The sequence below is a fragment of the Zalophus californianus genome, chromosome 17, assembly GCF_009762305.2.
Source record: "Zalophus californianus isolate mZalCal1 chromosome 17, mZalCal1.pri.v2, whole genome shotgun sequence".
In the NCBI taxonomy this organism is placed as follows: domain Eukaryota; kingdom Metazoa; phylum Chordata; class Mammalia; order Carnivora; family Otariidae; genus Zalophus; species Zalophus californianus.
The window spans coordinates 36427302-36438752 of NC_045611.1; the positions used below are offsets into that span (position 1 = coordinate 36427302).

Sequence of the window (11451 nt, forward strand, 5' to 3'; positions counted from 1 at the left end):
TAAGTTAATGATCCTGAACGTTGGGGCCAGGTTAATCTAGCCTCTGTATCTCCCCACCACCACCCCCTTTTAAAAAATAAGGTAACAGCAAATCAATATTAGAACCATGTCTGCATAGAACCTGTTAAAATGCTCTGTTTTCATTAAATGTTAAGTTAAAGATTCTCTGTCTCCATTAAGTTGAATATTTGAGATTGGGGGAAGCAGTGATGACAATGTTTTATAGAAAAGTAAGACTCAGGCTGGTATGAGAAAATCAGGTAAAACTGTGAAGAGGATGTTGTGTCGTTCTTTCCATCTTCTAGTACCTTCTTTTCATTCCCAGAGTAGATATTTTTAGAACACACTTTAATTTTAGGGAAAAGAGACATTAGTTGTACATTTTACATCTGTAAAAGAACAAACGGAAAACTGAAAGCTAAAATTTAAAAATGTATTATGCCATCCCTGAGCCTAAACACAGTACTTGTAGTTTATTTCTAGGTCTACCAGAACCTGAGTGGGGGGCGGGAGGGGGGAGTGGGACGTGTCCTGGCATTAATCAAGGCCTGTGAGGTTTAAATTACTGCCCTGTCCTCTCTACCTCCATTGTACAAAAAATATTTTACAACCAGCCTGGGCAAGATTCAACAGCATAGTAGTTTTGTATCCAAGGTTACGTCCCCATAACCACTTTAAGGGTAAGAAATGCAGTGGCAATATAAAGTTTGTAGCCTTTCCAATAAAGGTTTATAAAACATTAGAGTTGTTCAGTGTAGTCTTTGTTTTAATTCTACCCAGGTTTTTTGGCCATAGCGAAAACCATATGGAAGGAGAATCCAACCTTGTTAAGATCTGTTACTGCCCTCGGTTGTGCTCTGCTTCGTAGAGCTACCTGTATACAGAATAAGCTTGTATAGTATCAGCAGCACAAAGGATCTTTTTACCAACTATTGAAGTAACTCCTATGTCATTAAATCTGCCTTTTAAAAAAAGGTGTACAACTCAGTCATTTCCAGTGTATTTACAGAGTTTGCAACCATCACCACTAATTCCAGAACATTTTCATCACCCCAGGGAAAAAAAACCCAAATCCATTAGCATTCACTCCCTAGCCCCTAGTACAGTGACTAGTTTCATTTTGTATAAAATGGAGTCATAACATCATGTGGCCTTCAGTAAGCTGTTCATTTAATATGTTTTCAAGGTTTATCCCTGTCATAGTATGGATCAGTACTTCATTTTTATTGTCAAGTAATCTGTTGTGTAGCTAGCAATACCCTGTGTTTGTTTACCCATCCATCTGTTGATGGTCATTTGGGGGTTTTTCCATTTGAATAATGCTGCTATGAACATTCATGTATAAATTTTTGTATGGACATATTTAAAATTTTTCTAGATCTATACCAGGAGTGGGTCACATGGTGTTTAATCTTTTGAAAAACTGCCAAACTTTTCCAAAAAGACTGCACCATTTTACAGTCCTACCAGCAGTGTATGAGATTTCAATTTTTCCACTTTAACTGCCAACGTTTGTTAGTACCTGTCATCCTAGTGGGTAATGAAGTGGTTTTTATTTGCATTTCCCCAATGTCTCATGATAGCCACCTTTTCATGTGCTTACTGGCTATTTGTATATCTTTGGAGAAATGTATTCAAATCCTTTGCCACCCCATACTTTATTCAGATTTTCTTATTTTTTATCTTTTTCTGTTCCAGGATATCCTATTATACTTAGTCATACCTGCAAAGGCTCCTCTTTGCTGTGACAGTCCTCAGACTTGTTTGGTTTTGATGACCTACACAATTTTGAGGAATACTGGTCAGCTATTTTGCAGAATGTCCCTTGGTTTTATGTATAAAGTTTCCCACAGTACTAGTTACAGAAATGAATCAGCATAATGTTGAAAAACGTGTCTCCTCTGATCATAACACTTCTGACACTACCTGGAGTTAGTGCAGACCCCACAGGTTAAGGGCTCAGTCCCACAAGACTGCCCTGACTTCAGGTGTCGATCACAAGTCCCAGGTTGTCACCTACGCTTCTAACCAACTGCTCATCAGTGGTACCCACAACCCCCTCCTCAGGTTCGATAACTTGCAAGAATGGCTCACAGAACTCAGGAAAACACTACTTACTAGATTGCCAGTTTATCATAAAGGATGCAACTCAGGAACACCCAAAGGGAGGAGATGCATAGAGCAAGGGATGCAGAGTTTCCATCCCTCTGAGCACATCCCTCTCCCAGCACCTTGATGTGCTCACCAATCTGAAGCTCTTCTGGACCCTGTCCCTTAGGGTTTCTAGGGAGGTTCCATCATTACATAGGCACAACTGATTAAATTCATCAGCCATTTGTGGGTTTTTGGTTTTGTTTCATTAAACTCATTTTAATGGGTCTCAAAATTCAGTGACAGATTTTGGTCAAGTTGCTTCCATTAAAAAGTACTGATTTTAAAAACATAACCTAAAACTGCCACACACACACACACACACGCGCGTGCGCAAAACAAATGGTTCACAAAACATTGTCCTGGTTCTACAATGCCTTATTGGCATTAACCTGTCTTTTACTGTTAAATTTAAATGGTGTCATCAAAGCAGCGGACAAGAAGGTAGCTGGAGCTGACAAGGTCGTCAACTATGCCCAGAAAGCTCAGAAGGCTAAATGAGTATTATCCCCCATACCTGCCACCCGAGTCTTAATCAGCGGTGGACAAATGGTTTTAGAACTGTTTGTGTCCTTGACTGTTTGTGATTGAACTTCATCTCAGCCTCTCTTACCTCCCGGAGGTCAGGACCGTGAGGCTGAAAGTTCCAGCCTCTAATCATACAGTTGGTTCCTCTGGTAACCAGCTTCCATCCTTCGAGACTCATCTCATTAGCATAAAATCAGGTATGGTTGAAAGGGTCTTGTTATGAATAAAAAAGACACTCCTCCCACCCCTACCAGGAAATTCCAAGGTGGTTGGTTTTTTTTAAGATTTTATTTATTTATTTGACAGAAAGTGAGAGAGGAAACACAAGCAGGGGGAGTGGGAGAGGGAGAAGCAGACTTCCTGCCGAGCATGGAGCCCAATGTGGGACTCAATGCCAGGACTCTGGGATCATGACCTGAGCCAGAGGCAGACGCTTAATGACTGAGCCACCTAGGCGCCCAAGAAATTCCAAGGGTTTTAAGAGCTCTGTGCTGGGAACCAGGAATAAAAACCAAATGTATATTTCTTATTCTATCACAATATCACAGTGTCATCTCCTGAAACAGCGCAACACACTGCTGCATGTCAAAACTCTGTCAAGGCACAGGTATAAAACTTGTTTCTAACAGGCCTACTTGCACGAGTCAGTCTAGTGTTATTTCAGTGAAACACTGAGAAAGCTTGCTCCCACCATCTGCCTACCATTTGCTTAGTTGTTGAATTCCACGATGATACATGTATGGTGATAGTAAAATTGTAAACCCATGCTGACATGGGAAACAAGTTTATCAACTAGTGTACAGTGCTAAGAATAGTTTATTGTTTTTAATTTTTTTTAAAGATTTCATTTATTTGAGAGAAAGCACATGAGAGGGGAGAGGGTCAGAGGGAGAAGCAGACTCCCTGCTGAGCAGGGAGCCCGATGCGGAACTCGATCCCGGGACTCCAGGATCATGACTTCAGCCGAAGGCAATTGCTTAACCAACTGAGCCACCCAGGCACCCAAGAATAGTTTCTTTTAATTTTCATTAAAAAATAATGCAGATTTCATTTCCAAAGTGACAGGTTAGTAACCTCATCCCCTTCAGGGAGATTGTTAACATGTTGTAATATTATAATGTTAGATTGTGTTGTTTGTTCTGCATTTCATCCTAGGAACCACCCCCACCACTTCTAAATGATGTTTTTAAATCTGCATACATTGAAGGTCACTGTGCTGTGAAGTTCACTGTGTTTTGACAAATGCATTGTCATGTATCTACTGTTACAGTGTCATATGGAACAGTTTCACCACGCTAAAAAAGTCCTATTCAACCTCCCTCTCCCCCTCCTGAACCCATGGCAACCTCTTCTTACTGTTTCCCACTTTCCCAGAATTTCATATAATTAGAGTGGTATAGTTAGTATATAGCCTTTTCAGACTGGTTTTCACTTAGCAATATGCATTTAAGATTCATCTATATCTTTTTGTGGCTTGATAACTCATTTCTTTTTTTTTTTTTTTAGATTTTATTTATTTATTTGATGGAGAGAGACACAGCGAGAGAGGGAACACGAGCAGGGGGAGTGGGAAGGGGAGAAGCAGGCTTCCTGCCAAGCAGGGAGCCCGATGTGGGGCTCGATCCCAGGACCCTGAGATCATGACCTGAGCCGAAGGCAGTTGCTTAACCAACTGAGTCACCCAGGTGCCCCTTGATAACTCATTTCTTGTCGTCACTGAGTAAGATTCTATTGTATGGATGTACCACAGTTTATCTTTTTTTTTAAGATTTTATTTATTTGAGAGAGAGATCAAGTGGAGGGGAGAGGCAGAGGGTGAAGAACAACATGGGGCACACAAAAAAAACATGGGGCCCAATCCCAGGACCCTGAAATCATGACCCAAGCTGAAGGCAGGCGCTTAACTGACTGAGACACCCAGGTGCCCCCCCAGTTTATCTTTTATCAAGATCTTTTTTTTTTTTGAACATCTTAAATTTTTAATCCTTTCTTTACAGGTTACCTAGACTGCTTTTGATTAAGAAAACTAGAAAGTTAGTAACTGCCACAAGCAAATGCCAGGTAGCCACACGTGTCAATTTTCCAGAGTCCTGCTTTGCAGGGTCTCTGCTCATACTCGCTGGAATCGGTCGCGGCAGAGTTTAGTCCACAGGTCGCTTCTCCCTGTATTTCTTTGTAAACTCTTAAGCATTCTTACAGAATTTTTTACGGTCCTTAGAGTATTCTTCAGCTAGGTCAGCCCAAAGTGGGTGCTCAGGCTGGGGGTCGTTCACCAGTGCTATGAGGGACTGGATTACTTGGTCAGTTTTGGTTGCTGGCTTCCAGTTTTCAGCACTAATTACTGGCAGACAGACCTGACCCTTTTCATCGATGTTCGGGTGATAGATCTTTGTTTTAAATGTGATCTTCGGTGGTTTGAATGGGTACTCTGCTGGAAAGTTGATTTCGATTCTGAAGGCCCCCTTATCATATGGAGGGTTGTCAGGAACAATAAGCCCTTGCCAAGTCAATAAATTAGCTTCATCAACCCGGATGTTATGGAAGTTTTTCATTCACATTTGCGGATTTCTTCAAGCTCCTTCATCAGCCTCCTGCTGGCCGCCATCTTGCGTTTCTATCAAGATCTTTGATTAGCAAGATTTTTTTTTTTTTGCCATTTCATGGGTTGTCTTCCCTTCCTTGATAGTGTCCTTTGAAGCACAAAGATTCTTAATTTTCAAGTCCAATTTATCTATTTTTTTCTTTTGTTACTTGTGCTTTTGGTGTCATATAAAGAATTTTAACTAAAATGTGTAACACTGGGGATGGAACCTTCAGTGTTTATTTTGGTACAGTAGCTGCTTTTTTTGCATATAATAATCATCTGGTTCTGGGGAGTAAGAAGGACATTGTAGATCCTACCTGATAGGAAGCCCACACAAAGTTACTGTTAACAGTTGTTTCAATTAGGTCTTAAGTATTTTGCTGGAAGCACTAATTATACTGACCCATTTTCTTGCCTCTCTTTGACAACCCATTTACTTATGCCACACAGAGTCAGTTAGATCCAGAAACCTAGACTTCCTTTTTTGGCTTGCTACTTTGCAAGTCTTATGTTCTTTCAGTTTCAAGTAAACACACTTTATATTAATATAAATAGCTGGAGTTTGATTATAAAGAGATGCATGTGATCTAATAATTACTCCAAAAGTCTTGTGATTAATTCATTCCCTGTTGCAAGGGATTTGATAAAATTCTGAAACCCACATAGTCTGGTGCAGACTTCTAGAGAATGTTGTTAGTATAATTCCCATTTGTTTTTAATTTCTGAAAGTTCAGTTAAATCTCTGGTCAAAGTGAACCAATTGCCAGGACCACCATAAGTCAGGCTAAAGAAAAGGACCTGAGGGGTGCCTGGGTGGCTCAGTTGGTTGGGCGGCTGCCTTCGGCTCAGGTCGTGATCCTGGAGTCCCTGGATCAAGTCCCCCCTCAGGCTCCCTGCTCGTCGGGGAGTCTGCTTCGCCCTCTGACCCTCCCCCCTCTCATGTGCTCTCTCTCATTCTCTCTCTCTCTCAAATAAATGGATAAAATCTAAAAAGAGAGAGAGAGAGAGAGTAGATCCTAAGACTTCTCATCACAAAGAAAAAAAAAGTTAAAAAAAAAAAGAAAAGAACCTGAGGAAGCTCTTTAGCAGTGGTAGGTTGAAGACCTTCACCAGTGATGTATTTTACCCATCTGTGTATGAACAGTTAATCCCCTCTTGTGATCTACAAATTATTTTCTGTTAGGAAGGCAGCACATGATCATTAAAAAATGAGATTTGAAAAAAATGAATAATCCACTTCTCAAATCCCCTAATGAGACTATCAATACAAATAGATTGGTCTTTATTCTTTAAGATTTTTTTATTTTTTTTAAAGATTTTATTTATTTATTTGAGAGAGAGAGAGAATGAGAGATAGAGAGCACAAGGGGGAAGAGGGTCAGAGGGAGAAGCAGACTCCCTGCTGATCAGGGAGCCCGATGTGAGACTCGATCCCGGGACTCCAGGATCATGACCTGAGCCGAAGGCAGTCGCTTAACCGACCGAGCCACCCAGGCGCCCCTGAGTTCTTTTTCTTTCTTTTTTTTGAGTTCTTTTTCTTTCTTTGTTTTTTTTTTTTTTAAGATTTTATTTACTTATTTATTTGACAGAGAGAGAGCACACAAGCAGGGGGAGTGGGAGAGGGAGAAGCAGACTTCCCACGGAGCAGGGAGCCCGATGTGGGACTCGATCTCGGGACTCTAGGATCATGACCTGAGCCAAAGGCAGTCGCTTAACCAACTGAGCCACCCAGGCACCCTAAGATTTTTTTTTTAATGCATACAAAACAAAACCTCCCATCTTTAGTCCTCTTCCCAGATGGACTTTTTTTTAAAAAAAGATTTTATTTATTTATGTGACAGAGAGAGAGACAGGGAGAGAAGGAACACAAGCAGGGGGAGTGGGAGAGGGAGAAGCAAGCTTCCCGCTCAACAGGGAGCCCGATGTGGGACTCGAGCCCAGGACCCAGGGATCATGACCTGAGCTGAAGGCAGACATGTAACAACTGAGCCACCCAGGCACCCCTTCCCAGATGCATTTTTACCATTTTCTCACGTGTGTGTATGTGAAAATGGGATAAAATTTATTTAACTTTTCTTTGGTCTTTTTATTCCTTTGCCATATTTGCATACTGATACATAATGATCTAAGTCTTCTTTTCAAAGACCTCACAGTTCAGATGTTTGGATGAACCATCACCCAATCTTCTACTAGTAATGTTGACCTTTAAAATAGCCAGTTATTTTACCAACAAATTAAGTTTATTTGGGAAATAGCAGAAGAATTGCAATTCAGGACATGCAAGCTATGGCAAACCATAGGCAAGTCTGGAGAATAAAGACTTCATAGAGAAAAATGAGGAAGCTAAGAGGGGTTGCTTTGAAAGAAAATTTATTGGAGGAAAGTAAGAGTTCTGGGTGATGATAATTTCTCATTGGCTGAGTTGTGACAGTTTCTCACTAGCTGGGCTGTTGCTGGGCAATGAGAAACTCTTCCACCCTCTTGCTGGGGTAGTAAAGTAAACTTCGTGCTGAGGAATGTGAAGCAAGCTGTGACAGAAGTTTGTGTGTGAGAGCTCCCCCTTCAGGGTTTCCGGACTCCATTCTTTTTTTTTTTTAGTTTATTTACTTATTTTTAAGTAATCTCTATACCCAACCCCAAGATCAAGAGTTGCTCACTCTTTCGACTGAGCAAGCTAGGCGTCCTTCCCAGACTCCATTCTAAATGAAGTTTCCTGTCATTAATTTTCACAATAGATACTTAGATTGCTTCCAATTATCTTTTTTTTAAAGATTTTATCCATTTATTTCAGAGAGAGAGAGAATGAGAGAAAGCACGAGACAGGGTGCTTGGGTGGCTCAGATGGTTAAGCGTCTGCCTTCGGCTCAGGTCATGATCCCAGAGTCCTGGAATCGAGTCCCACATCGGGCTCCCTGCTCCTTGGGAGCCTGCTTCTCCCTCTGCTTCTCTCTCTCTCTCTCCCTCTCTCTCCCTCTGTCTCTCATGAATAAATAAATAAAATATTTAAAAAAAAGAAAGCACGAGAGGGAAGAGCATCAGAGGGAGAAGCAGACTCCCTGCTGAGCAGGGAGCCCGATGTGGGACTCGATTCCAGGACTCCAGGATCATGACCTGAGCCGAAGGCAGTCGCTTAACCAACTGAGCCACCCAGGCACCCTGCTTCCAATTATTTCTTATTACGAACAATCATATGGATAATAACTTCATAAATATGTCTTTGTGCATTTGTACACAAAGCACAGATTACAAAGTTTCTAATGCATAGAACACTGGCACATAGTTGAACCTAAATAAATATTTATTGAATGGAAGGAGTGCCTCTTGATCTTTGAACATAATCTAAAATCTGGAAGATATGAAATAATGACCTAAATCTCTGAAAAAGGACTCTAGGAAGATAATATATCCCTGTTAGAATTGGAGGTTGGGCCAAAATGAGTTTCTCAAACTCCTTCAGTACCAAAAATCTCATGCTGAAATATTTTACTTGCCAAATAAGTTATGATTACTTACTTTTTACTTTATTAAGGCACAATTTTCAGTCCTGAAAGCTATGCTGTAACTCACTGTAGAACCAAAATCCATAAAATGGGGATCTATATTTAAAGTATACTTAACTTTTTATTTATTTGACAGAGAGAGACAGCGAGAGAGGGAACACAAGCAGGGGGAGTGGGAGAGGGAGAAGCAGGTTTCCCACTGAGCAGGGAGCCTGATGCAGGGCTTGATCCCAGGACCCTGGGATCACGACCTGAGCCAAAGGCAGATGCTTAATGACTGAGCCACCCAGGAGCCCCTATACTTAACTTTAGAAGACACAAGAGTCAGTCAGGAGAATGCCTAGGAATGTCATTTCCTGAGACACCATAGGTACTCTTTCAGTGAACCCCCCCCCCCACCACCAAGGCTTATGTACTAATTTTGGTATCAATGGGAATGGGTTTACCTCACTGACAGTTGATTTAAGCTAGACTCAAGTCTCCAAGGTTTTGGCCTTGCTTAGGCATCTAAAGGTGGATTGAGGGTTGAGCTATTTCTTTGAAGGCATAGTTGATACCTTGCCCCCGGTGCTCTCGATGACCAAGCTCTTCAAACAAGCCTGTCAATATGGGTATCAGTGGCATGACAGACATGCGACACTTCATCCCATTCTCTTTCTCATCACATTGGTCCAGGGATGTCTTTCTTTCTTTCTTTCTTTTTTTTTTAAGATTTTATTTATTTATTTGACAGAGAGAGACACAGTGAGAGAGGGAACACAAGCAGGGAGAGTGGGAGAGGGAGAAGCAGGCCTCCCACCGAGCAGGGAGCCCGATGTGGGGCTTGATCCCAGGACCCCAGGATCATGACCTGAGCTGAAGGCAGATGCTTAACGACTGAGCCACTCAGGCGCCCCAGGAAGTCTTTCTTTTATAAACTTTTTAAAAAAGTATTTATTTGAGAGAGAGCACAAAAGAGCATAAGCAGGGGGAGCAACAGAGGGAGATGAAGAAGCAGACTCCCCACTGAGCAGGGAGTCTGACGCGGGGCTTGATCCAAGGACCCTGAGATTGTGATCTGAGCCGAAGGCAGACCATTAACCGACTGAGCCACCCAGGTGTCCTGGTCCAGGGATGTCTTGTAGCTAAAGCTCCTTAGATTCTAGATCCTCTCTTCCTTGATCCTAGACAGTTGATAGCTGGGTACCCAGAAAGACAGTGTTGGATCTTCCCTGAGTATCCCAACAATCTAGAGATGTCCACTGTAGTGGCCTCATTACAGGAATTTACGCTTTGGATGCTTCCTTTCTTGCTATCAAAGAGAAGAGATTCAACTATAGGTTAGGCTCTTGTCACAACTTAGGTTTCAGAGATGAGAAAGTTCCAAGAGTTCAAGGATGGAGAAGCGGTGCTCCACTGGCCAGCTCTGCCGTCTCCTTTAGAAACCTTCTGACTCCTTATTATTAGAATATCTTTGGTCTCAAAGAGTTTGTCCACAGAGTTTCCTTGTCCTTCCTCATATTTACTCGCAATGGACTAATGACTACACTTGTTCAACACAAGATTCCTCAAACTATTTAATATTTGGTCCACATAAAATCCTTAGAACGCCTTTGCCAATGGTGTACATGTTTGTCTGACCAAGACATTCCAAAACATGAGTGTATAATGGTTGATTAATGTTCTGCTAACACTGATCAGTACATACTTACATCTAAAACATTTTGTGATTGCAATTAACAAAGACACACCAGTCATAAGAAACAGTGAGGCCCCTCTGGAGGGGGGAGTAGCCCATAATAATCTTATATCATTGGAAGTCCAAGAGTTTTAAGCCATGAACAATCATGGTTCCAGAGGACTGCCTAAGAAATTAGAGCTGGCACAAAGGAAATCAACTTATAAAGAAGTAAAACCTCAGCACATAGGCTCCCCAGCTTGCAGTCTACCTTTTTTTAAGGTCCTGAGTTTGAACTCCCGATATAGTAGACCCACAGAGAGAAAGAACCTCTCTTTGTTCTATCCACATAGACTGAATCCCTAGCCCAGCTAATCAATATCTTTTCCTGTGTTTGTGTGAAGAGGACAGAAAAGGCAGACTATGTTGGGAGCATTAAAGGCTTATAATGGGCATTTTCTATAGTTTGGCTACTTTCTTTCAATCTCCTCTGGGTACTTATACTCTGGTTTTCCCCTAAAACCAGTGGTCAGCAAACTACAGCCCATGAGTCATATCTAACCTACCACTTGTTTTGTAAATAAAGTTTTATTTTATTTTATTTTTTTAAAGATTTTATTTATTTATTTGAGAGAGAGAATGAGATAGAGAGAGAGAGCATGAGAGGGGGGAGGGTCCGAGGGAGAAGCTGACTCACTGCTGAGCAGGGAGCCCGATGTGGGACTCGATCCCGGGACTCCAGGATCATGACCTGAGCCGAAGGCAGTCGCTTAACCAACTGAGCCACCCAGGCGCCCGTAAATAAAGTTTTATTGTAATGCAGCCATACTCATTCTTTTACATATTTTATATGGTGCTTTTGTGCTACAATAACAGGGTTGAGCAGTCACAACGGAGACCATATAGTCTCTAAAGCCTAAAATATTTACTATCTGACCCTATGCAGGAAAAGTTAGCCTATTTCTACTCCAAGAGACCACTTGGAGTGGTGTCCTCAGTCTCAGTTCTTGTGATTAGAGCCAGTTTGGGTT

At 41.6% G+C, this 11451-nt stretch overlaps 1 protein-coding gene across 1 annotated transcript; it reads right to left on the reverse strand.

Annotated features, from left to right (window-relative positions):
* Positions 1 to 4862: 4862 nt before the first annotated feature.
* On the reverse strand, positions 4863 to 5284 carry LOC113936476 (ubiquitin-conjugating enzyme E2 L3-like). The gene is made up of 2 exons (XM_027619728.1): positions 5258 to 5284; positions 4863 to 5162 (listed from the first exon to the last, which is right to left on the reverse strand). The coding sequence occupies exons 1-2, from the start codon at positions 5282 to 5284 to the stop codon at positions 4863 to 4865; spliced, it is 327 nt and encodes a 108-aa protein (XP_027475529.1).
* Between the last annotated feature and the right edge of the window lie 6167 nt (positions 5285 to 11451).